The sequence below is a fragment of the Lynx rufus genome, unplaced genomic scaffold (assembly GCF_022079265.1).
Source record: "Lynx rufus isolate CCGP_SWC_20201006 ecotype Redwood Valley unplaced genomic scaffold, mLynRuf1.p SCAF_9, whole genome shotgun sequence".
Lineage (NCBI taxonomy): Eukaryota > Metazoa > Chordata > Mammalia > Carnivora > Felidae > Lynx > Lynx rufus.
Genome location: NW_025814897.1, coordinates 71120712 through 71146709, shown reverse-complemented (window position 1 = coordinate 71146709; position 25998 = coordinate 71120712). Strand labels below are relative to the sequence as shown.

The 25998-nt window shown below is 38.5% G+C and overlaps 1 protein-coding gene across 1 annotated transcript in view; it reads right to left on the bottom strand.

Annotated features, from left to right (window-relative positions):
• Positions 1-316: 316 nt before the first annotated feature.
• PDE3B (phosphodiesterase 3B) overlaps positions 317-25998 on the bottom strand; it is a 170876-nt gene continuing 145194 nt past the window's right edge. Inside the window, exons 10-16 of the mRNA XM_047070666.1 lie at positions 25528-25639; positions 22851-22964; positions 15274-15473; positions 7175-7378; positions 4953-5114; positions 1861-2116; positions 317-936 (exon numbers count right to left, since the gene is read on the bottom strand). Coding sequence (XP_046926622.1) covers positions 722-936; positions 1861-2116; positions 4953-5114; positions 7175-7378; positions 15274-15473; positions 22851-22964; positions 25528-25639 — 1263 coding nt within the window. The 3' untranslated portion in view covers positions 317-721. The remainder of the gene's footprint in view (positions 937-1860; positions 2117-4952; positions 5115-7174; positions 7379-15273; positions 15474-22850; positions 22965-25527; positions 25640-25998) is intronic.

The window sequence follows — 25998 nt, the reverse complement described above, 5'->3', positions numbered from 1 at the left end:
AAATTCAACCACGGAATGAAGTCAGTGAGACTGGAATTAAGACTTCTGCTGTCCACGGCAAACCTGAATACTCGGAGCAGAAATAGAACACACGTAGAAGGTAACACACGACAGTGAAAAGCATCAAACTGATGCGCCTGGATTTTGTCGTGTTTGACAAATGTCATTCAGTCTTTCATGGATAAAGGTAGCTGGGAGAACGGCATTGGCCAGTGTACTGCATTAAACGGATCCCTCAGAAAGGCAAACACGGGGTTCTTTTTTAGGCAGGCACAGACTCCCCCCCCCCCCCCCCCCCCCCGACACACACATTCAAAGACCTAAAAGACACACGTGGAAAATGTTTTCATGAAAGCAAAAAGTTCTGGCCATCTTGGAAACTGAGGTCCCGTGAATTTTTAGTTCTAGCTACCCCTCATGGAAGTAAGAGCTTACTACCTGGCAAAGCGTTATTACGACAAAGCAGATACCAGTGGAGGCATCGAGGAAGAGCTTCGCAACACGAGCGACGGAAGCCCCGCTCTACGAACACTCGTCCGGTCCGTGTCCGTGTGCCGCAAGTGCACAGGACCGGGGAGCTGCCAGCGCAGCGAGGGTCCTCTCGCGGTCCTCAGGCCCGTCCACCTGGGAGCGGTCGGCTGCGAGTCCGCATGGTCAGTGCCAGGCGAGGACTTCTGACCCTGGGCATGGCCCTCGGGACTTCTTCAAGATGTCTTTTCTTTTATTCAAACTGTCTCTCCTCCTCTTCATCTGCTTCTTCAATGACCTGAATGTCATCTGCTTGAGGTAAGGAAGAATTCTCCACCTGCAGTTTATTCCCATCAGCTTTACATTTCTCTTCTTCCTCGATGATTTCCTTCCATATCTTGTGGTTTTCGGTGAGGTGGTGCATTAGCTGACAAAATATTCGCCGTCTGCCTTTCCTCCTTCGTGGTTCTGTGAAGTTTAAAACAGACAGATTCTAATCCTAGTAATACAATTCATTCATTCACTAAATACCTGAGTGCCTATTACTTTCCAGGCATTTCTCTAGGGCACTGGGGTTGTAGTAATATGCAGTAAGATAATCTCTGCACGGTGGAGCTCATATTCTAATGGAAAGATCTAGAAAAGCAAATGAAGAAGCAAAACACAAGATGGGGTTAAATATGAACAGATGAAAATGAAGCAGAGAAAAGGATTAGGGAAGACTGGGTGGGGTGAGAGGGGAGGACAGTACTAAAATTTCAAGTGATAAAAAAATGCAGTTAAACGATGTTTAGGACTTAGGTACTGAATTAAACACAATTATTACAGCTTCAATGAGTAGAAATAATTTTTGGAAGCCAGTCATTTGCCCGAGATGATGCTCACATGGTGGTGGCAGAAAACCACTCTTCACTATACTGATCCTGAAGACAACTGGGGATGTGGGGGGCTAGTTCTTCGTAATTATGCTCTCTGTGCTCAGCTATAGCATGCTTGGAATGCCAGATATAATTTCATTTAAATTCGACTTTAAAGAGCAAATAATGGATTTCATTTACAGCCAGAAAGGCAGCAGGTGTCCAAGGACTGGCCCCTCGAGCCCACTCACCTCACACAGTCAGATATGGTGACAGCCCTACTGTGCTGCACAGGTAGAACCTCCTGAAGCGAACTGGCTGGAGGACAATACCCAGAGAGATGCTACTTCAACCAAGACCGTGTGTCGCGGCATCAGCACGGCACCCAGGAGTTACTCAAGAGACTATTCAATCTGAACATTGAGCTACTAGTTACTCCAGACAGAACTACAGAATCTGTATCTTAAAGATCCAAATTTAGTGTTATTAACTGCAAATATCCATTTGAGAATTTATAATATCCCTCCATTCTTACTAGGATTTAAGTTGTCTTCTATTTCTTCATCATCTGTATCTAATTCTTCGCCATCTTCTTCATCATAACAACTTTCGGCATCTTCATCCTCTTCTGCTTCTATCCACTCACCCGGCAGCAAGCCGGCAGCATCGTAGGAGTTACACAGAGGCCCCACTATGTGGGTGATGAAAGATTCTTGGAGTTTTGCTAGTTGAGGTGAAGAACGATCCATGAAGGGACTGATGGGCAAACCAAGATTAGCTTCTTCATCTCCCTGATCATTTAAAAAAGAAAAGTACATTTGTAACTACTGAAAGAATAACCACTGAGCTTTGCTGTTAAAATTATCTTGCTTTTTAGTTTCTATTCATTTATTTTGAGAGAGCGCATGTGTGAATAAGGGAGGGCCAGAGAGGGGATCTCAGGCAGGCTCCACATTGTCCGTACAGAGCCCAACATGGGGCTCCATCTCCCTGTTCGTGGGATCATGCATGGGAGCCGAAATCAAGAGTCATACACTTAACCAACTAAGCCACCTAGGCACCCCTGTCTTAAGGTTTCTAAATATGCATAGTCTACATCAAAATAAGTTTTACAAGGAAGTGTCTAATTACTGTCATTTTAGCTATAAGAATTCCTCCAATATTTGAGAAATTCTAAGTGAGACTATTTTCACACTTCACCAGTTTACAGGAAAAATGTACATTAAAAAAAGAACAACGAATCTAACAACCTGCAAAATTCTATGTCACGTATAGATTCCCCTTCTCCTAAGGGGAGATGGTATCATGGAAACTTTGTACGTCCAATGTGTAGAGTTGAATTTTGTAAGTGCCTTTCAACACCCTGCTCTTTTCTAATAGCAGATCCTTTTAATGAATCTGAATCAGAAAACCTAGCATGTAAAACAGAAAGAGAGGAGAGAAGGAGCACTCCCGTGCCTGCCCTCTGATACCCTCCCACTGTGCCCTCCAGGGCTTCAGAGAGCACAATTGGAGCTCAGACAGATGTGGTTTCAAAGCCTGCTTTTGCCACCAACAACCTGTGTGGTGTTGAGCAAGCTCTATGCCCATTTCATGTGTAAAATCTGAATAATCTACTTTAAAGGTTGCTCTGAGGATGAAAAGCAATATTATATCAAGTATTTAGCACAGTACTGAGCATTCCCCAAAAGATACGATGAACATTTTCATTCCTAGGATTTGAACTGGTGGGGAATGAATAATCTCTAGAATGTATAAACTGTAGGCAACAGTGTCCATGTGATGAGCCAGCATTGTCCTAGGGAAACAACCAGAGACTGTCCTAGTGATTGCCCCATGATTAGAAATCTATGATTTTATCTTCTGTGAGGAAGAAAACCATTGTTTGCCAAAAAGAAAGCTCAGTTGGGTTTACCCACAGGATTCTACAGTTTCCTAAATTTTGCTTTTTTTTTTTTTTTTTTAAATGAGTTTGGTTTTTTTAAGCCCATGGCACTTAAATGGATATAGGAGTATAAAGACAGAATAACAAGATAACAAAAAAATAAAAAGTTGGTCAAGGTTAGAATTTTGCATCTGTACCCAAAAGATGTTTAACAGCCTAACCAGATTGAGAAAGAAATTTAATAGTGTTGATGCAGGTTGACTAGGACTTTCATTATAGATTAGCACATTTAACCTTCATGATAACTCCATGTGGTAGGGTGGCAGATGACCTTTTGTTCTAAAGACGAATAATGAAACTTAGATTAAATAAAATTGTCTGAAATAATATGTTTAGTAATAAACCTGGAATTACAAAAGCTGACATTTATTGATCATTTGGGTGTCAGGAACTGTTCTAAGAACTTTATTAATTCATCTAATCCTCACGGCAATCTTATGAGGTGATCCCATCAAATATTCCTATTTTATCAATGGAGAAACTAAGGCGCAGAGAGGTTAAGTAATTTATCCTAGATCACATTGCTGGTTAAAAAAAAAAAAAAAAAAAGAACCTGGGATTCAACCTCCCAGCATGGATTCTAACTTTGTGTAATGAGAATTCTGTATACTTTAAAAATAATCACATTATAGGGGCAGCTAGGTGGTTCAGTCAGTTGAGCATCTGGCTCTTGATTTTGGCTCGGGTCATGATCCTGCAGTTGGTGAGTTTGGGCCCTGTGTCGGACTCCATGTTGGTGGTGTGGGGCCTGCTTGGGATTCTCTCTCTACCTCTCTCTCTCTCTCTCTTTGACCTTCCCCTGCTTGCTCTCTCAAAATTAAAAAAAAAAACTTCAAAAAAAGGTATATTATAAATTGGGTCTAAATGAACTTCAACCTTCTCTACTTATTAACTTCCTTCATCTGATTTTGAAATACATAGCTCCGCTCCCTTTTGCCCAGATCCTTTCTGTTTGCCTTTAAATATTCCACACTCTTCCACTCTGAGAAGGCAAATTTGAGGCCTGAGCTCCAATCTCCTAGTGTGGCTACTTCTCCAACCCTTTCCTTGCTGCTCACTCAATATCTCAGTGATTGGCTTTGCTGCATGTTGGGCATACAAGTGCATTCGGGTACAGTATTATTTTAAAGGCAAGATTTTAAAACCTACAAGAGCATGTTTATATCTTTGAATCCTTAAAACCACGAAATAACTCCTTTATCTCCATTTCTAGCCCTCAAATGTCTTACCCTCTGCCAGGACTTTTATCCAGTTGATGTTTCTAAGGCAGTCTTTCTGCAGCAGAATTGGAAATGGATTGATATTCTTTAATATATCATCTAAGTATACCCTGAATCAATTAAAAACATTTGCATCTGGAAATAAATGATCCTAGGTTGCAGGCACTCAGGGTTTTGAAAGCAATCTTGGAATCATAATGCAGTGTAGCCTTACCTCTTGACTCAAGGGACATTCGACCCATGTCAGATAGGCAATAAGATATTTTTTGTTTTAAGTTTTAGCAGCAAGAGCAAAACAGAGCTGAGAAAACACTAAGACCAGAGCAAATTCAACAACTTCTAACCATTTTTGGTCAAGGCAAACAGACTTCAAACACTCGATGTAGCTTACCCAAATCCCAAAGACTAGCATCTTCAGATGGCGGCTCTCAAAAATCCCTCCAATCTCACGTTTCAACCTACCTGCTCATAAAATTCATTGACGATGCCTTCTGTCCATTTCAAATGCAAGTCCCGAACTTTCGCTGGGCCGTTTATATCTGCCAGTTTGATACACACCTGGCATACCAAGAGGCGATCATTTTCATTGCTCCATTCTATACCGTTACTGTTTACATCATTGGCCTGTGTTGGAAAAACAATTATTTTAGCTTTTGAGGGCACAGGAGTTGGGTTTTTGCCCCCAAAAGTATCTTAAAACTATGTCCTGTCTAAATTATAGGAAGGAATATGGGTTAATGGTAGAATGACACTTTGAAGTGTTGTTCTAATTTTGTTTCTAAAGAAGCAGAACATCATAAAAACAGAAACTGTGGTTTCAATATGTATGATTACCACAAAATTATAACTTGTGTATATATTACATATGTAATTAATATATAATTTAATATATAATATACACTATAATTTTACAGAACACTTAAGATCTAAAGAGAAGTTGGCTTTAGCTGTGAAAGGAAAATATGGTATAGTTGAAAGAAGACAAGTTTTAAAAGTTGATCTCAATGGTTTCAAATCCTGACTCGATTTATTCATTGTGTGATACTGGAAAAATGACTTCATCTCCCTGAATCTAAATTTCTTCATCTATAAAATAGGAAAAGTAGTACCAATCCAGCCATATTGCCATGAGGATTAATAAATGAAAAATGCCTAGATCACAGTATATGCTAACACTGTTATTTAAATAAATGGTAATTATCATCACTAAGTAGGCAATTTACTATGCCTTCCAAAAACTCAAATTTTCTCTTGTAAAAAATAAAGTACATGGCCCAGATCAGTGGTTATTGAACGTTAGCAGTGTCTTAGGCACCAAACCCTTTTGTCAAAGTCACTATAGAAAACACTTAAAAGGAGAGCTGTTTTGATTGAACCCATGTAGGAGATCTAGAGCCCCACTCATGTGACATTTTCCTGAGAGACTACAGAATAGAAACCTCTGAGGAACACAGATTCAAAAGCACTGGGCTAGCTGATCTTGGACCTGTAAAAACAAACATCTGTTACTCTGACTTAAGCACTTAAATGGATTTTTATTATTAAATAAAAGTTAACAGAGCTATACAACTATAAAATAATTTTAAAGGCATATAAATTTTTTTATTTTTCTAAGTATTAATATCATGACAGCCACATACAGGGTCTCCACCCGGTGGGTTAAATCTAGTATTCCTTTGTTACCAGTTCCTCTACCCTGAAGGTGCACCTTTCCTTTAGGTCACAAATGTCATCAAAGGAATAACAGCTTCCTGCCAGCCAAAGAGAGCGCATCCTTCCCTCAAGAATCTGTAAAGCTGTGTAAATCTCTGAGTCTGTAAAGCATTTTCCACCCCTGACGTCTCAGGGGTAGAACACATGCCAGTGACTAGCACTATCACATGAGGGCAGTGATTCTCAATTCCCTATTGAATGCGAATTCTTAACGGCAGGGACTTTCACCCGTTCCTTCCTTACTCTGTGCTGGACGACCGCGCACAGTGGGCAACCCCAGCCATTCTTCAATGAGCGCATTATACTCCAGTGGAAGAGTGGACAGTCCTCTCCCACACCAGCCAGCTAAACACTAATGTGAAGAGGGGATGAACAGGTGCAGTGAGGTAAGTATAACTGGCTGAGAAGCCCATCTTCAATTTCATAAAATACCTTAGTTGGCACTGTGCACAACTTTCTCCACTCTGCCCCTAAAAGCTTTTTGCATCATTAATTGGCTTATCACCATGTGAAGGAAAGTTATAAGTCTATGTGTCAGAAAAGAAATGTAGCAAGTGACAGTCTTTTTAGGACATGTTATAATAAATGTTATTTAAAAAATATTGGCATATATTGTCTTGCATATGGTCTCATTATGACTTTATGAGTAGTATTAACACTAACTTAGCATTAAAAAACACTTATCAGGGGCGCCTGGGTGGCGCAGTCGGTTAAGCGTCCGACTTCAGCCAGGTCACCATCTCGCGGTCCGTGAGTTCGAGCCCCGCGTCAGGCTCTGGGCTGATGGCTCAGAGCCTGGAGCCTGTTTCAGATTCTGTGTCTCCCTCTCTCTCTGCCCCTCCCCCGTTCATGCTCTGTCTCTCTCTGTCCCAAAAATAAATAAACGTTGAAAAAAAAAAAAAAACACTTATCAGTAATACTGACAATAAAGATTTCCATCTTTGAAGCCAGACATTAATATGTACACAAACCTTGGCATTGAATTCAGCAAGGAAATCAAAATGCTTTTTAAGATCTGTGGCAAGGATTGCTTCAATGACTAAAAAACGAAAGCGCTTGAATTCCACGTGATCAAGATTAAGAAGGAAGTTGTACTCTGGGCGAGAAAGATATAGATTCCAAGCTGATGCGGCATGATGATTTTCTAGAACAGATCTGTCGTTGTACAAAACTGCCTGAAAAGTAATAAGAAAAATGAGTCAGGCATCTCAGAGATAGTAATCTTGAATAATAAACAGAGTTAGGTTGGAAGAGTATAAACAATGAGTAACTACTATATGCCAAGCATTTTAATAGCTGTGAAGAAGGGTTGTGATAATTTTCTAAATGAGTTTACTGAAGTACAGAAAGGGGAAGATACCCCTTTCCAGCATGCACATCTAGTAGGTGAAAGGGTAATTCGTCTCCAAAGTTCATCTTTGCAGACACCATGCTGCCCTCAAGAGACGTAAAGTTGATATCTGAGGTCCGCTTCATTAAATCAGTAAAGCTTCTGTTAGGAAAGTCATTAGAGAGACACAGCAGATTTAAGGACACATTTCTCTTCTTCAGCTAGCACGGAGTCATTGTGGTGAGGACCAAAGAAGAGGCAGGAGCAGTGTCCCGGGTGAGTCGCAGTCCCGCATGCCTGGGAAGGACACAGCCTGTACTCCCATCCTGACACTGTCCCTGGGAGTAAGCGAGAAGCAGGACACAGGTAAAAGCACAAATCCTCTGGTTCAAGTGGAATGGGACCGTTCACTGTTCATCCACCTCATTTCAGTGGAAGTCCCTCAGTACTCTAGAACTTTAGAATACAGATTTTAAAAAACGGTGACTTATAGATTTGTCAGAGCCTCTTCTACCTCTAAAAATTGAGCAATTAAAAAGGTTATTAAATAAGCACAGTAATTATTTTAAAAACTTTCACAGCCAGTGCTAAAGGCTAGGGATAAACATAAAAACCTGTCTCCTGGTTTTCATAAAGCTTCTTGTTAATGAAAAAGAAGGACAGATAAAAATAGAATGCAATCTACATTAAGATATATATTCTGGGAGCTTAAATAGGTTTACATGTTATTTGTGAAAATTAGCTATAGTCTAAATGTAAGCATAGATACTTAACACCATTTGATTGTTTTTTTACAGCATTTTATGAAAGCAGTGATGATTTAAACTTTGTAATGGGCCATATAAAGTCTGTAAACAATCTAAATGTCCACTGATGGATGAACAAAAATGTGGTGTGTGTATATATGTGTGTCGATGTGTGTGTGTGTGTGTGTGTGTGTAATGGAATATTTATCCAGCCATGAGAAAGAAGAAAATCCTGACATTTGAGACAACATGGATGGACCTTGAGAGCACTACGCTAAGTGAGGTAAGTCAAAAAAGACAAATACTGTTTGATATCTCTCGTATGTGGAATCTAAAAAAGCTGAACTCATGGAAACGCAGAAGGGTAGTTGCCAGGGGGTGGGGGAAGTAGAAAGATGTTGGTCAAAGGGTACAAACGTCCAGTTACAGCACAAAGTTCTGGGGCTCTAATGTACAGCATTGCGATTATAGTTATTAGTACTGGTATTATATACTTAAAAGTTGGTACTTACCACAAAAAAGATGTGATATTAGGTGACATGATGGTAATCACATTACAACATGTGTATCAAATGAACACAATGTATACCTTAAACTTTCACAATGTTACATATCAATTATGTCAATAAAAAGGCATCTTATAGTAACCTTATTACAACTTGTAAGCATCATTAATCCCAAAGAGAAATAATAAGCTTCAAAGATTCCCTAAGGGGTCAATTTGTATTTCATAGTGATTTAACCAATTCATATTCAAATCTGATCAGGATGGATAAACTATTAGAACAGCTTTGTCTGTTCAGGAAAAAGTAATACGACTTCCAGCTCAATAAAGCACAACATGTAACAAGTGCCCTGGAGAGCTAGCTGACTTAATAAACTCTTGGCTCGCAAGATAAGTAAAAGAAATAATGAAGTTCAGAATTCCTTCACCATTCAAATTACCCTTTGAAATTACCAAAGAAGTATAAAAGAGGGGTAAAAAATCTGAATCAGTATTAAAATCTAGATGTTATCACCGTACTGGAAACCTCAAAGACAAGATGAAAGTGGGAATGGATTGAGAAGAGGCCAAGTAAGTTATCACATGAGAAGGAAAAACCCACCTGGAGAGCAAGCGGAAGGAGTCCTCTGCTGGACCCCAAGAAACCCACTACCTCACAGATGAGCAGAGGCAAGAAACCATCATGGAGCCGTAAGTAGGAGGCAAATGTCCATTCCGCTTGAGGAAGAATACTGGGTGAGAACGTACAACAATAAGCCAAGCTTAAACTTAATGAGAAAAACACTCCAGGAAGAACAGATAGTGAAGCCTCAGCTGGCTTTTACCGAGGGCTCTACGACAACCAGAGAAAGCAGACCAGGCCCCAGCTAACTTGGAGCTGCAGCAAATGACATCCTGTGACTTTGTGCTAAAGCATCCTGATCCCTGCTGTCTCTGGCTATGGATCCCCTTCCTTCACCCCACAGGCGATGACATCTCTAATTTGGCACAGCAAATCCGCTGATCATAAACTTCCTTTTTCACCTTCTTTCTGAGTTGGAAAGATTTGCAACAGGGCTTAATACAAACTGATAGAATTAATCTGAACAGTAAACACCTTTCAATAAGTGAACAAAGAGAGAAAACCCATCAGACATGTGAAAGAGTTCGATCAAACAGAGGAAGAGGCTGACAAATGTGAACCAATGTCCCCTTTTGACGAGATCGGGTGCGTTCAGGGTGGTATGGCCCTAGCAAGTGTCCTCTTTTGAAACACAAACAGGAGGAAACTTTTAAAAATGTCTAGGTCATAGTCATGAGATTAAAGAGGGTACTTTTGAAAGGTGGAAAATCTTGGATTAAGAAAAATTGTTTCCACTTAAAAAAAGTTCTTAAAAAAAAATCCAGTAGAGGTAGTAAATCAGGTGTGGCAGAAAACAAAGGAGCTAGTTTTAAAAAAAGAAAAGGTACTTCTCTCTAAAGAAATAGTCATGATAAATAGCTGTCATTTTGGGATCCCTTTACCCCAAAGATCTGGGGTTGTTCTAAAATTTCTGGCAATCCTGTATCTTTTGAGATCCTTTGCCTTCCCTGTCACCTTTGTTTTGCTAAGACACTTTTTTAAGTAACTTTCTAAGGATGAACAGGTACATGCCTTATTTAATCTTGTTTAAAAAATCTTCGTATGTCGGAGACTCTCTTTATTTTGCTCTTAATGCTCGGCTGTAGCTTAGCTTGATACAGAAATCTCGAAAATAACCAGAAATCAGAAAACCTGAAAATCATCTTTACAGCAGCACTTCCCATTTCCTCCGCTGTGTTAGTTCTTTCCCAGCACTTACAACCTCATCATCTCTCTGCCACCCAGACACGCTCTATTATCTTGTTTTTCTTGCTTTACCAGAATGTAAGTTGTACAGAGGCAGAACTTTTTTTTTTTTGCCTGCTTTGTTCAATAATAATGCCTAGAATAGCACCTCTCTCACAGTGGGCACCTGATGTTTGTTGTACAAATAAATGAATTCCCTTAGAATTTTGAAAACTTTATTCCAGTACTCTTGAGCATCCACTGTTGCTGAAATACAATGCCAGTTGGATTTTTGTTCTTTTATAAGTGTGCTGTTATCATTCTCTCAGGAATTCCTTTTGTAAAGAAAACCTTTGTTACTCTGAAATTTTACCACGGCACCCCATGTACAGGTTTTTCATGTTCTTTCCCCCCATTCAGCCTCCCTGACACATGGAGAACCCCTTCAATCCAACGACCTGTCTCTTTCTGCAACTCCCCATGGTCAGTTCTTGACCTGGTCCACTATGCCCCATTTTTCCCCCATCCCTACATTTTCCACCTCTTTATCTTTTCAGCCTGCATTCTGGGAGACATTACCTGCAGTTTACTTCCAGGGCTTGTGTTGCATTTTTAAAAATTTTGCAGTAATATTTTTAGTTTCTAAGAGATCTAACTTGTTCTCTGATGCTTCCTTTCTCATAGCTTCTTGTTCTTAGGGATGCAGTATTTCTCAAATTCTGAGAATACCTTTTAAAAAACTTAAGGGTTTTTCTATTCCCTGGATTTTTTCCCCTGTATTTGGTTACTCTGTCCATTTTAGCCTTTTCTTTCCAAGCTACTGGTTAATGGTTCATGTCTACTAATCCTTAGTTATCTGTTGATATTTAAAAAACAAGAATTCTAGGTTCGCTTGTGTATGTTTTGTTGTCGAGTCGCCTCTTTAATTGGGAAGGATGAGTAAGAAGTCTGTGAATGTGGACGGGGTCTGTTACTCAGCAGGTTTTGCCTTAGAGCTATGAGACCAGGTGCCAGCTGTTAGGTTTCCAGAATGAGAATGTGGAGTACTAATACTTACACTAGTAATTCTTATTCTCTCCTGGAAGTTTCCTTCAATGTCTGAGAAAGGAGTTTTCTGCCTGGAGGTAAATGCAGGATTGCAGTAGCTTTACTTAAAGATGTAGAGTGTACGTGTATAGGGGTTGGGGGCCCACAGGCACACGTTCATGTATGTGTGTGTGTGTGTGTGTGCAGAGCAAGCTGGGGCAAATGGCATCAGAAGTCTCTGTAGGGTTCCACTTTGGCTGTAGCCCCCTCTAGTATACTTTTATCTCTCAATATTTATCTGTTTTTCATTTCCCAGAAATGAAAACTTCTGGAAAATTCTTTCATCTTCTGATAATACCCTTCCCCACCTATTCTTTTCTCTGTTGTAATGAGGAGTCAGATGCATGTGTGTTTAGTCAGTATCTTGATCCATACTTTGAGGGGACAAAACATTTATGACTGTCTTGGATTTACAAATCTCAACTTAAAATTTTGTTTCCAGAGTGCCTGGGTGATTCAGTCAGTTAGGCATCCAAGCTCAGGTCATGATCTCATGGTTAGGGAGCTCGATCCCCACATCAGGCTCTCTGCTGTCAGCGCAGAGCCTGCTTCAGATCCTCTGTCCCCCTCCTCTCTGCCCCTCTCCTGCTCACAGTCTCTCTCAAAAATAAAAACATTAAAAATTATTTAAGAAATTGTTTCCTTTTACCCCAAATATCATCAAGATATTCTGAAACTCTAATCTCAAGCACTAATTTCCATCTTTCAGCCAGCTTTTCATCTGGAAACAGCTCAGAAATCTCTTAGAATTTTAATACTGACATCTCCTCAGGATAACCCTGGCTAAATGTTTCACCTTCTTTCATGGCAAGGACTTAAAATAATCCTCCTGTGTCTTTCCAGCATACTTTCCTTACCATGAGAACGAAGAAGGTTTGATCCAGTTGATGGTATTGCACACTGCCACTGGAGCTACAACATTTTTCACTAATCATGGCCTAATTAGACCCACTGAGCTTCCCAAGACGAAAGAACCTACTTTATTACCTAATAAACATGCCACACACTTTCACAGAAGAGTCCTTATCTCACATGTGCTAGCTGAACAAGGTCTCGTGCATCTCATTACTTTAGGAAGAACAGAATATATTTCAGACAAGCTAGCGGTCCTGTAGAGCAAAGAAATCAGGCATCCTTCAACATTCAACAAATATTTACTAAACGACTTTTATGTGTTAGGTACTATTCTAGGTATTAGGGACTAAAAGACAGAAATCCCTGGTCTCATGAAGACATATTCCACTGAGGAGAGACAGGCAATAAACCAAATACACAGCATGCTGAATGAGCACTGCTGCTGAGAGAAATAAAGCAGGGAAGGAACCTCATGAGTGTCAGAAAGGGGCTTTTGAAATTTTCAATGGAAGGAGGTGACAGAGTGAGCTGTACAGATGTGTGGGGCAAGACACTCCCGGCAGGGAGGGCAGAAAGTGCAAAGGCTCTCAGAAGGGAGTGTGCAGTGTGCCTAGGATACAGGAGAAAATAGCAAGGAGGCCAAGGAGGCTGGACCTGGGTGAATAAAGACGGAAAAATTAGTAAGAGCTAAATCACATATGACCTTCTGAGCCATTACAATGACTTTTACTAGGAGTGGAGTGAAAGCCCCTGGAGGTTTTGGAACAGAAAGTGATGTAACTCACATTTAAACAGTGTTACTCTGGCTCCTAGGAGTTGAGAACAGACTGAAAGGAAGTCAGACATAAGCAAGGAGACTGGTTGGAAGGCTATCCTTTTCCAGTAACTGAATTCCCTATCAATTTCCTTTCTATTCTGACACCTCCCATCACTTCATCATTTGGCCATCCTTAGCGATGAGAAGTTAGAAATAACGTGTGTTACTCATACTATATCCAGACTTCATATTTTTATTTTGATTAGGACAACCATTTTGAGCATATAACTTGTATAAATTATATTCATGCATTACTGGTTTATCTGCATGGGAGAGAAATAACACTGAGATTCTCTCACTTGCCATATCCTTTGGAGGAGAGGTAATAAGTAAGTCTGACTCACCTATACTCAAAGCTAATGAAAGACGTCAAGCCAAGAGTGAACAGCAAGTAATTTCCGTCTACATGATATCTGATTCGGGAGCCTCTCAAACATATGAAATAGTAGAAAACTTCTCGTATGTGATCTCTTTGCCTTTAATCAGATTCGGTACATATTTTGAGGTTCAGGGACACAAGGGTGACTTATCTAAGGTCACCCAGCTAGTAACTTGGTAATAAGAAGTCAAACTCAGGTCTCTTGATCTCAAGACCAGTGCTTTCTGCATTGTGCCACCTGTGCCCAGCTCTTTGACTCACGACGGGACCAGGGTTGTCAAAGATGATGAGGCGTGAGGCAAGAGACAATGCACAGGCTTCCTGTGGGACTGGTACAGCAAATGAGGAAATATGTGCTCCTTAGTTCATAATTCTTAGAGTGCAAATAATTATATCTCGATGGAAATTCTTTTTTTTTTAATTTTTTTAAACATTTATTCATTTTTGAAAGGCAGAGAGAGACAGAGCGCGGATGGGGGAGGGGCAGAGAGAGAGGGAGACACAGAAACAGAAGCAGGCTCCAGGCTCTGAGCTGTCAGCACAGAGCCCGACACGGGGCTCCAACTCACAGACCACGAGATCATGACCTGAGCCGAAGTCGGCCACTTAACCGACTGAGCCACCCAGGTGCCCCTCGATGAAAATTCTTTAAAAAGTTATCTGTGGAAAACATGAGCTATTAATAAAGTCCCATTGGAGAAGTGAGTTTCGTAACATTTTTAACCCTCTCTCTCTTGTCTCTGAGTCCTATTCTTGTTCTGTCTAGAGAATCTATCTCCTATATTTTAAAGAGTGAGAGTGTGTGAAAGAGAAGTGACAAAGAGGATGACTACTGAAGACGAAAAAAATCAGAAGTGAGGTTTATACATAGAGCAGTGAAGTGAAGACGTAAGAAATTCAGCCAACTGACGATTTGTTCTTTGTAAGGCACGCAGTTACAAGCATGAAGATGACATTTCAGGAACCGCCAGCCTAAACAAACACCCACGACCACTTAAAACCAAGGATTTAGTCCCAAGTCCTAATGTTAGGTAAAGCTACTGCCATTACAGTATCCATTTGTTGGCAACTCCTACGTTCTGTGAAAATTTTGACCATAAAGGAATCTTGCACCTCATCAGCTGTATTGGATACAAAAACAATGTGGTACTAGAAAAGAGATTTAGAGTCTGAGTATTAAGGGCAAAAGAGGAAAACAACAAAAATGATAGTTCTTCATCATTAGGTTTTTAGCCATAGAAAGGAAGAAGGAAGAGTAAGTTTTCCATCTAGTCAGCCTCATCAATTTGACCAAAGGGAAAAATATTGACAAGAATTCCAGAATTTCATAAAACAGTCACTCTTTCCTGAACATTTTATTTTCCAGTGGAAGACGGTAATGGCTTCTTAATTCTTGAGCACACGTCATGTCAATCATGCCAATGTCATGTGTTAAAATCCGATTAATTACAATGTACATGGAATGGCTCTCTGACTGGAGTGAAGGATGGTTTAACAAAAGGATCGACAACATGGTTGTAACATTTGAGAATTGCTTTTTAAACTTTCTAAGAAAATATTTCCTACCTGAGGGGCATTTGTAGCCACTAGAAATGCATTTGTCCGCCCTGGGTGATCGTAATCATGCATGGCAGCTGCCACGTAGAGAGCCATCAATTCCAGTGCAGGAATGTTTGCAGAAAGGCACCCATAGCTCTCATCTGGAATAGAGCAGCTCCTCGAAGAAATGTAGGCAATTTGCCCAGGGTTCATTCTACCATCCGAATCTGAGGAACAAGCAAAATACACCAGCATTACACTTACAATGAGACTCACTTACAATGAGACTAAGGACAGGATTCCCCATTGGAAATAAGATTATTTAGCTTACTTATTGACTAATCAAAGAAAGAAACTCTATTTATAAACAAGGACTTACAACAGTCTTTTATTTCCAACATACATGCTACTAGAGACAAACAATGTTAAACGTGATGCTGAAGTCACTTGCTTTATGAGACATTCTGAGATCTTTATGATGCTCTCTTACTTAGGCTAATAAAAATTTTTAAAAACCTCCGGTTTCTAAACATTTGTTATTTAAGGGCTAGAGATAATGGCCAGGGCATAGGAAGTAACAGGAAAAAAGCAATCTGGAGAATAAAATTTCATGAAAACAGTATGGAGATTTAGGAATTTAATATATTAACAAACTAAGCTTCTCAATATAGATGCATTTCAAATCTTATCCAGAAAGATTACATTTCATTTGTAGCCCAGACTACAACTCTTCCCCTTCTCTTTTTCCTTCCATGAAGCCCCTTACAAGATGATGGCAAGAAAAATTATGGAAAATGAAAAGACATCAAAAACTGAGGAATGTCTCATTTAACATAATTCTCTTTTTATCCTCCAGTTAGAACCAATATTTTCACTATCAGCGCTATGCTTCCAGTGTCTTAATATCTTACACTATTGATTTCTCAAATTGTTTTTGTATTTTAGTGCCTTTATCTATTTAAATGGTCATTCTCTACTTTTGCTAAAATAATCTTAAAGTACAAAAAAGAAAAAATAAGCCATATTTAGACTAGACAGCAAATAAAACCACAAAGATATTAAAGAGATACAAAATTTCATTCATTGTCTTCATCAGTGGAAACTAGGAATAATGTCCTGGCCTGTCAAAGTCCAAAATGCTCTTTTTTTTTTTTCCCTTAAGTTCATTTATTTGAGAGAGAAAGAGTGAGCGAGCGAGCTGGGGAGGGGCAGAGAGGAGACAGAGAATCCCAAGCAGACTCCATACTGTCAAAACAGAGCCCACCCAACGTGGGGCTCAAACTCACAAACTGCGAGATCATGACCTGAGCCAAAACCAAGAGTCAGTCGCTTTAACCGACTGAGCCACCCAGGCGCCCCTAAAACAATCTTGATCATAATTTATCTCACTCAAAATATTTGGCATCACATGAATTTAACATAACTTTAATACACACTAGTGATAATTATAAAGATACCTCATTTTTATGCTGTTTATATATTTAATTAAATTGAGGTTTAGAATCACCCCCACTAGAACTTTTAAAAAGACAGTTAAATGTATGGATAAAGATATATTTAAATACTCAAATTTCTTTTTAATTAAAAACACTTTTAATGTTTATTTTTATTTTTGAGAGAGACAGAGACAGAGTGTGAGTGGAGGTGGGGGGGGGGGGGGAGGGGTGGGCAGAGAGAGAAGAAGACAGAATCCAAAGCAGGCTCCAGTCTCTGAGCTGTCAGCACAGAGCCCAACACGGGGCTTGAACTCACAAACTGCAAGATCACGACCTGAGCCAAAGGTGGACATGTGACCGACTGAGCCATCTGGGTGCCCCTAAACATTCAAATTTCTAATAAGATTTTAGTTATAAATATCAGCCAATAATTTGAATTAGTTTATGTACATTATATGCATTCTGGATTTCCTATAGAATTATAAATGTATATATATAAAATAGCAAAAATAGCAAAAGACATCCTTTTAAACTCAGTAATTACTTAGAATTGATACATTAGGATCTTAATACATTGATGTTTCTTTGTTGTTTGGTTAAACGTGAAAGTAATAGTGTGAAAAATAAAATGGCTGGCAAGGACAATTAAACGTAACTATTACAGATTCCACTTGTTTACTTTCTTTCAGAAAATGGTGATTCTTTTAATTTGCTGATTAATCTAAAAGGAGGCCTCAGCAAAAGATAACCAGACTGGAAAAAACTCTTGACAGTTTTTCCCCCCTTTTTGTAACATAAGTGCCTGGATTAAGCTTTGATCTCCAAAGCATCCATTTCAAAGAGGCATCTACTATAAAAATGGCTATCTCAAAGAAATACCCTGTCAGCCACCTGTCTAGATAAAAAGCCAGGCCACTTCTAGAAATCTTGATTTCAATAACTGATCATCTGGGCTGCTGGTTTTCTCTCTACCCATGCTTTAAGTTCCTGCTTTTATGTTTTAAATTCACCAATAAAGAGTGAGCCAGTGAAACCGCCAACCTTGACCCCAATAAAAAGCAGAACCCCAGGTGTATCCGCTTGCATGCATGCTTGTGCACATGCTCTCTCCCCCTGTGACCTTGCTATGTGGTCCCAGCTATGCTGTGTAATTTTTAATTCTTATAATAAACCTTTATTTTTTCAAAGTTGCATGGTGGTTATTGCTAAAGGGCATCTTGCAGTCATAATAACCACAAAGGCTGGTCCAGCCACAGCACTGGTTATTGACAGGCTGAGACCAACACACAACAAAGAGGTAAAACTATCTCTACTTATAAGTGACATGAAGTTATATATAGAAAAATCCTAAGAAATCCACTAAAAAGCTATTAGAATTAATAAAGATGATCAAGGTTGCAAGATCTAAAAAATCATTTTATGCAAAAAGATCAACTGTATTTACATATGATAGCAATGAATAATCAAAAACTAAGCTCAAGAAAACCATTCTATTTACACTAGCATCAAAAAGAATAAAATACTAAGGAATAAACTTAACAAAAGTACAAAACTAGTATTCTGGAAACTAAAAAATACTGTTAAAAGAAATTACAGAAGACTTAAATAAGTGGAAAAAATACCCATGCTCATGGACCAGAAGACTTAGTATTGTTAAAGTGGCAATACTCCCCCAAAATGATCTACAGATTCCACACGATCCCTATCAAAATCCTAGCTATTATTTATAGAAATTCACAAGCTGAATTTAAACTCATATGGAAATACAAGAGATCCAGAATAGCCAAAACAATCTTGAACAAGAAGAACAAAGTTGGAGTACTTAAACTTACAATTTCAAAGCTTACTAACAAAGCTCTAGTAATGAAGATAACGTAGTACCGGCATAAGGACAGACATACAAATCGATAAAATAAAACTGAGAATCCAGAAATAAACCCTCATATTTATGGCCAACTGATTTTGTAGAAGGGTGTCAAGACCTTGTTGAGAGTTATCTATGTGCCATGTATGATGCTAGATTCTTTCATACATGTCGTTTCATTTAATGCTCATAATTTTTTAAGGTAGAAACTCATTTAATAACATTTAAGGGCCGACTATGTGGAGAATATATAAAGAACTCTTTTCAACAAATGGTTCTGGGACAACTGGATATCCATGTGCAGAAGAATGTTAGATCTCTTCCTTTATCCATCCCCCCAAATTAGTTCCAATGGGTCATAGACCTAAACTTAATGGCTGTAACTAAGAAACTCTTAGAAGAAAACGTAGGGTAAATCTTCATGATCTTAGGTGAGGCAAAACCCTTCTTAGACATGATACCAGAAGCATGAGCAACTAAAGAAAAATTAGATAAATTAAACATCAAAATTAAAACTTTTTGTACTTCAATAGACACTATCAAGAAAGTAAAAAGACAGCTCACAGAATGGCAGAAAATAGGGGCAAATCAATCTGATAAGGGACTTATATTCAAAATATACAAAGAACTCTTACAGCTCAGTAATAAAAAGACAAATGACCAAATTTAAAAATGGATGACATGAATAGACATTTCTTCACAGAAGATATACACATAGTAAGGCATTCAACATTAGTAGCCATTAAGTAAATGCAATGAAAACCACAATGAAATACCACTTCAGAGTCACTAGAACGGCTATCAAAAAGATAATAACTGGGGTGCCTGGGTGGCTCAGTCGGTTGAGCATCCAGTTTCGGCTCAGGTCATGATCTCACGGTTTGTGAGTTCGAGCCCCACATCAGGCTCTGTGCTGATAGCTTGGAGCCTGGAGCCTGTTTTGGATTCTGTGTCTCCCTCTCTCTCTGCTCCTCCCCTCCTTGTGCTCTCTCTCTCTCTCAGAAATAAATAAACAGGGGCGCCTGGGTGGCTCAGTCGGTTGAGCGTCCGACTTCGGCTCAGGTCATGATCTCACAGTCCGTGAGTTTGAGCCCCACGTCGGGCTCTGTGCTGACAGCTCAGAGCCTGGAGCCTGTTTCAGATTCTGTGTCTCCATCTCTCTCTGAACCTCCCCCGTTCATGCTCTGTCTCAAAAATCAATAAAGGTTAAAAAAAATTTTTTTAATAAATAAACATAAAAAATTTTTTTTAAAAAGAGAATAACAAGTGACAAAAAAAAGGAATCTTCATACGTTGTTGATGAGAATATAAATAGTGTAGCCCCCTCAGAAAACAGCTTGGCGGATGCTCAAACTGTTAACCACAGAATCACCTTATGACCCAGCAATTCCACAGCTAGGTGTATGCCCAAGAGAAATGAAAACATATATCCACACAAAAACTAGTACATGAATACTCATAGCAGTATTCATAACAGCCCCAAAATAGAAAGAACCCAAATGTCCATCAACATTGGGTGGTAGGAGAATGAGAAAGAGAAAGAAAAAACTTGTTTATTAACAAGTATGTAAAATAAATACATGGCAATGAGGAAAAATAAATACATGGCAATGAGGAAAAATACATGTGGCTATTATAGACTTCACTTCTGTGACTGGTCACATAGCTATAGTTCAGAGTTATCATTTTCTTATTCCACTACCCATTCCATTTTCCCTTTGTCCTCAGCTAGCATCTCTACTGATCATGGTTCTTTGCCTAGTGGAATGACCTATATTTTCAAGGCTCTGCACTATTGTGATCCTACGATACTGGATTAGTAGTTTTTCATTATCTTTTGTCATTGGACATAGGAGTACCAAGAAGGCCAAAAAAATCCCCTAGGTTACTGATATACATCCTCTCACATACAGTAGGAACCTTATCTCCTCTTGATAATAAGGATCCGACAAAATCAATCACCCAACCTGGTACAGAATCTTTATAAGTTAGGTTGACTTATTCAAAAGATGATCATATCTGGAGTAACTGTGGCAACTGGAATCACCACCTGATGAAATTTAGAATCATCTACCATCATTTCCCAAGATCCATTCATCTTGTGTAAAAGTCAAAATACCAAGATGAATGGCAACATGATGGAAATCACAAATTCTGCACCTATCAAGTATTTCATAATGGCACTAATTTCTGGATGCAATCCATCCAGTAATACGGTGTTGCTTTGGTTCACTACTTTGTTAGAATGAGGCAATTTCAGGGGATTCCATTTGACCCTTTTTACCATGATGGTGCTCTCTGCAAAGACTGAGGAATTAATGGAGGGGTTCTGCCCAGTTGCTCAGTATGTTTATTTGAACTATGCATTCAGATGGGTGGGTTCAGAGAACTGATACTTATGAGGTGGGCCCAGGCCAAAAGTCCTTTTATCACCTAAATTCCATAAGCCCCTATGGTGATTGGTGGACCAGTGTGACATTTTATTATTCCAGGAATTAGTGCTGCAATGTTCTCATTACCTTGGCAAAAGGGGACAACTTCCGACACTCAATTAGGTGTGGGGAAGATGATCACATGATCAACCCCTCTCAACATCCTGTTACTGTAAGCCTTTGAGTCCTTTCCTCAGAGAGAGACGTGAAGAGGCTATAGTGCTGTCCCTTCTTCAGAGACATGAGCCATGGAATGGCAAGTGGCTTCTAGACACTGGAGGAAGCAAGGAAAGAGACTCTAGGAAGAACACAATCTTGCTGACACTCTGGGTTGGCCCAGCTGGATCTATTTTGGACTTCTGACCTCCAGAACTGTAACATAGTAAATCTGTGCTGTTTTAAGCCACTAAGTCTGTGGCATTACAGCAGCAATAGGAAACTAATACAGACTTTTGTGCCTGGAAGTGGTATATTGTTGTAACAAAAACCTAAAAATGTGAAAGTAGCTTTGGAATTGGACGATGGAGAGAGGCTGGAAGAATTTTGAGCACATTTTGAAACCAATAAAAGCTATTAATCAACATATTCAAGAAGCTCACTGAACTCCAAGCAGAATGACTACAAAGAAAATCACCTGAGTACATAATAGTCAAAAATGCTAAAAACCAACAGCAGGGGCGCCTGGGTGGCGCAGTCGGTTAAGTGTCCGACTTCAGCCAGGTCACGATCTCGCGGTCCGTGAGTTCGAGCCCCGCGTCAGGCTCTGGGCTGATGGCTCAGAGCCTGGAGCCTGTTTCTGATTCTGTGTCTCCCTCTCTCTCTGCCCCTCCCCCGTTCATGCTCTGTCTCTCTCTGTCCCAAAAATAAATAAAAAACGTTGAAAAAAAATTAAAAAAAAAAAATAAAAATAAAAAAATAAAAACCAACAGCAAAGAGAAAACGGACATATTAATTTTCAGGAGAGATAAGACTGAAGGCCAGTTCGTCAATAGAAACTATAGAAATCAGAAATGGATGGAATGGTATCTTCAAATGTGCTAAGATATGAAAATATTCTTCTAAGAAAATCAATACATCCACAAACACAAAAGCTAAAGAAAATGACTATTGGAAAGAACAAAGAGCACTAAAAAAGAGTAAATATGGAATGGCAGAAAAATAATGGCAGTACTTTGGACTCAACTACCAAAGACTATAAAGCAATGGCCAAATCTATGACATTTACACTGATTAGTATGGAAATAGTTCTCAAGCATTTGTAACTAAGCAAATTCTGTCCTGGTATGTATGTATGTATGTGTGTGTGTGTGTGTGTGTGTGTGTGTATCTCACTGGAGTAACTCTCCCCTCTTTTACAAGCTAGAGTAAGAGAACCATGTTATAATTCATTACATTTGTATAATTAATTATATTTATGATGAGGAGAATTAGCTTTTTTGGAGGACAAAACTTAAATGTTATGAAAGGCTTTTAATATCATCATTTAAATGTTTATATGAAGCTTTTAAGTATGTCTGCTTTCATTGTGAATGTTATACATTTTAAACTTACGTGATATACCTAAAACAAACAAAAGAATTGAAAGAAAAGTGCAAAGAAATGGATTATCATAATATTTGGGATAGCAAGCACCAGGATGGGTCACAGGAAAGAAACATGGTAAGATCCAACAGTATTGGACCTTAACCTAGCTCTTAAGGTGAGTCATGTTTCCTAATTTGCATGTATTATGCATCAAAATTTACATAGTCCTTTTTATGTACCAAAGGTTACTTTTTGAAAATTTTAAAAGAACAGAGGTAATGAAATGAGATTGCTTGATTTATTATTTCTAGACAAATAATTAAAAGGAAGATTTCTAGAAGGAAGTACCTGTTTCGTTTCCTGTTGCATGATCATTGTGGATCTGCTGTAAACCAGGAATTGGCCGGGTTGTCAGATACCAAACTGCATGTAGGACGTCTGTGGCATGTATACGATTGTGATCTAAAGTCACCAAAATATTTTATAAAAATGATCATTCTGTTGAGTTTAACATAGGACATTTTAAAAAATACAGTAATTTTCTATTTTACTATATCCTCATAAGTAAAATGTATGGCTTAGAATAATTTCCCACAATTATATCTTCCTTCCTTCCTTCCTTCCTTCCTTCCTTCCTTCCTTCCTTCCTCCCTCCCTCCCCCTCTCTCTTTCTTTCTTTCTTTCTTTCTTTCTTTCTTTCTTTCTTTCTTTCTCTCTTTCTTTCTTTCTTTCTTTCTTTCTTTCAAGTAGGCTCACTCTCCAACAGGGGGCTTGAACTCACGACCCTGAGATCAAGAGTTGCATGCTCGGGGCGCCTGGGTGGCTCAGTCAGTTGGTTGAGTGTCCGACTTCAGCTCAGGTCATGATCTCACGGTTCATGGGTTTGAGCCCCATGTCAGTCTCTGTGCTGAAAGCTCAGAGCCTGGAGCCTGCTTTGGATTCTGTTCTCTCTCTGCCTCTCCCTCACTCGTGCACTGTCGCACTCTGTCTCTCAAAAATAAATAAATGTAAAAAAAAAAAAAAAGTTGCATGCTCTACTGACTGAGCCAGCCAGGCACCCTTGTTTTCATCCTATTTTTTCAAGTCTCTTGATGTGTTAAAAAGTTCTCTTTTAAAAATTTTCACATATACTATGAAAACATAGTAAGACAGTCAAAGAGAAGGCAAGTAACAAGGGCCAATTGAAAGGCATTGGAAAATTTACTTACAGTTGGTATTTTGTAGCTTTAAAAATCTTATGTAAATAGTGTCTGGATTATGGACACCCATGTTTGCACACAAAAGTTTTGGCACACAGATAACAGTTACAAATTCTGGATACTTGAACTCCTCACCCCCCACTCCTCCAACACATGTACATCAAAAAAAAAAAAAAAAAAAGATGAGCTATATATAACTATACCTCTCAGGCCTACTATAAGGATTAAGTGTTAAATGGTATATATGAAAACATCCAGAACAGTGTCTGAGACATAGTACATAATCAAGAAAACATTGGTTCACTGAAATATCACTATCTGAAAGGGCAAGGTCTGCAACTGAAAGCCAGCTTTCCAATTTCTAGTTTTATGATCTTGGGAATGATTCTTCTGAGTTTTTACTTATCACCTGTGAAAGTAGAGAATACAAACTTTCCAGCAAAGACTAAATGATATAATCTTCATGAAAAATTCATAAATCATTGAATAATGGATATTCAATAAAAGTTCAACATTTCAACAAATATTTAATGAGTACCATGTAGAATCAGCAGATGATACTACTAACATTCAGCCTACTGCTAGGACATGATGTCAATCTGCAAGGAGCTTAATTATTAATACAGCCAACACCTTTTATTGACCATTTACTATGTGCCAGGAATTCTGAAACACGCTTTACACAGCTTATCTTATCATTAACTATGGGGTAGGAACTATTGTTATTTCCACTTACAAATTTGGGAACTAAAGTTTAGAAAAGTTAGATCCAGAGACACTTTTTTTTTTTTTAATGTTTCTTTATTTTTGAGAGAGAGAGAGAGAGAGAGAGAGAGAGCGCAAGTGGGGGAGGAACAGAGAGACGAGAACGGAGGATCAGAAGCAGGTTGTGCGCTGATAGCTAGCCTGATGTGGGGCCTGCACTAATAAACCATGAGGTCATGACCTGAGCTGAAGCTGGACACTCAGCTGACTGAGCCACCCAGTGCCCCAGAGACTCTTTTCTTAACTAATGTATCCTAATGGGAGCTGATAGTGAAGACTCTACTGCCTCTTTCTTTCCATTCCCCTTCCTGTGAAGTTCATTTTAGTATATGTGCTGCCGAAGCGAGCACATGAAGTTCATTTTAAAGTATCACTTTATTCTATTTATAAAATTCACTTTTTGAAATGCATATTTTGTAAGTGGAAATTATGGTACATAGAAGCCACATTATCATCCCAATTAATGAGTTATGCCAACTTAAGAAAAATCTGCTCTCTGTTTATAGTAGTGATTTCCCAAAATGTGTCCATATGAAGGAAAATTGTAGAATGTATCAACATATAAACTGTATTTTTTCCTAATATAAAATTCAAATTATATTTTACCATAAATCAAAGAGCCATTAGAAATTATTCCATAAGTCAGGAGACAGTTAAATATAGAAATTTTATGGATAAATTTTAAATATTTTAAAGTCAAGATTTTTCTGAAACTCTTGACTTACTTAATTACCAAATATTTTAAAAGACAAGGAACCCAGATGAATACTTATTAACACAGAAAGTTGTACACCAGGTAATAATTAAGGGAAAAACCCATTATAAATATGTCTGTATTATGATTAACTTTATGAAAAATAAGAAAAAATCTTGAAGAATATATATCAAAATAACAGTAGTTAACTCTAGGTAGTAGCATACAGATTACTTTTTAAATCCCTATTTAAAATATTTTCAAATATGTAATTTAAAAAGTGTTTAAGAGAGTATCTGAAGGGAAAAATAATAGTTTCAAAACCAGCATTATTTGAATTTAAGTAATGAGATATGTTAATACTTACAAGGAATGTCTCGGTAGCCATTTTCTAATGCACGAAAATAGTTCATGAACTGTAGAGTGGGAATTTTAAATATTTCCAATAAACCAGTGTCTTGAAATAAGGTATACATAACCTAAATGTCAATTAAAATAAAATTCACTTTAAAAATCAGGATTTCTATTTGCAGTTGAGTAGAATATGTTTTTGTGATTTGCATTTGGGGATGTTACCATGTATATGTCTTTAAGTTAATAATTTATTAAAAACTTTCCTACAATAAATTCTTCTCAAAACATTAAAAAGGAAGACATAACCCTGAAGCCCTTGAAAACCAAAGAAAACTATCACATGTCTCAGCTTTAAAATTTTTCTATTCTTCCCTTTAGTTTTTTTATTTACAATTTATTAAAGGGCACATGAATTCTATTCTACTCTAGTCCTTAACAGAAGTCCAAACAATATATTTATTACATTTTTGTCCCTAAAGACTTC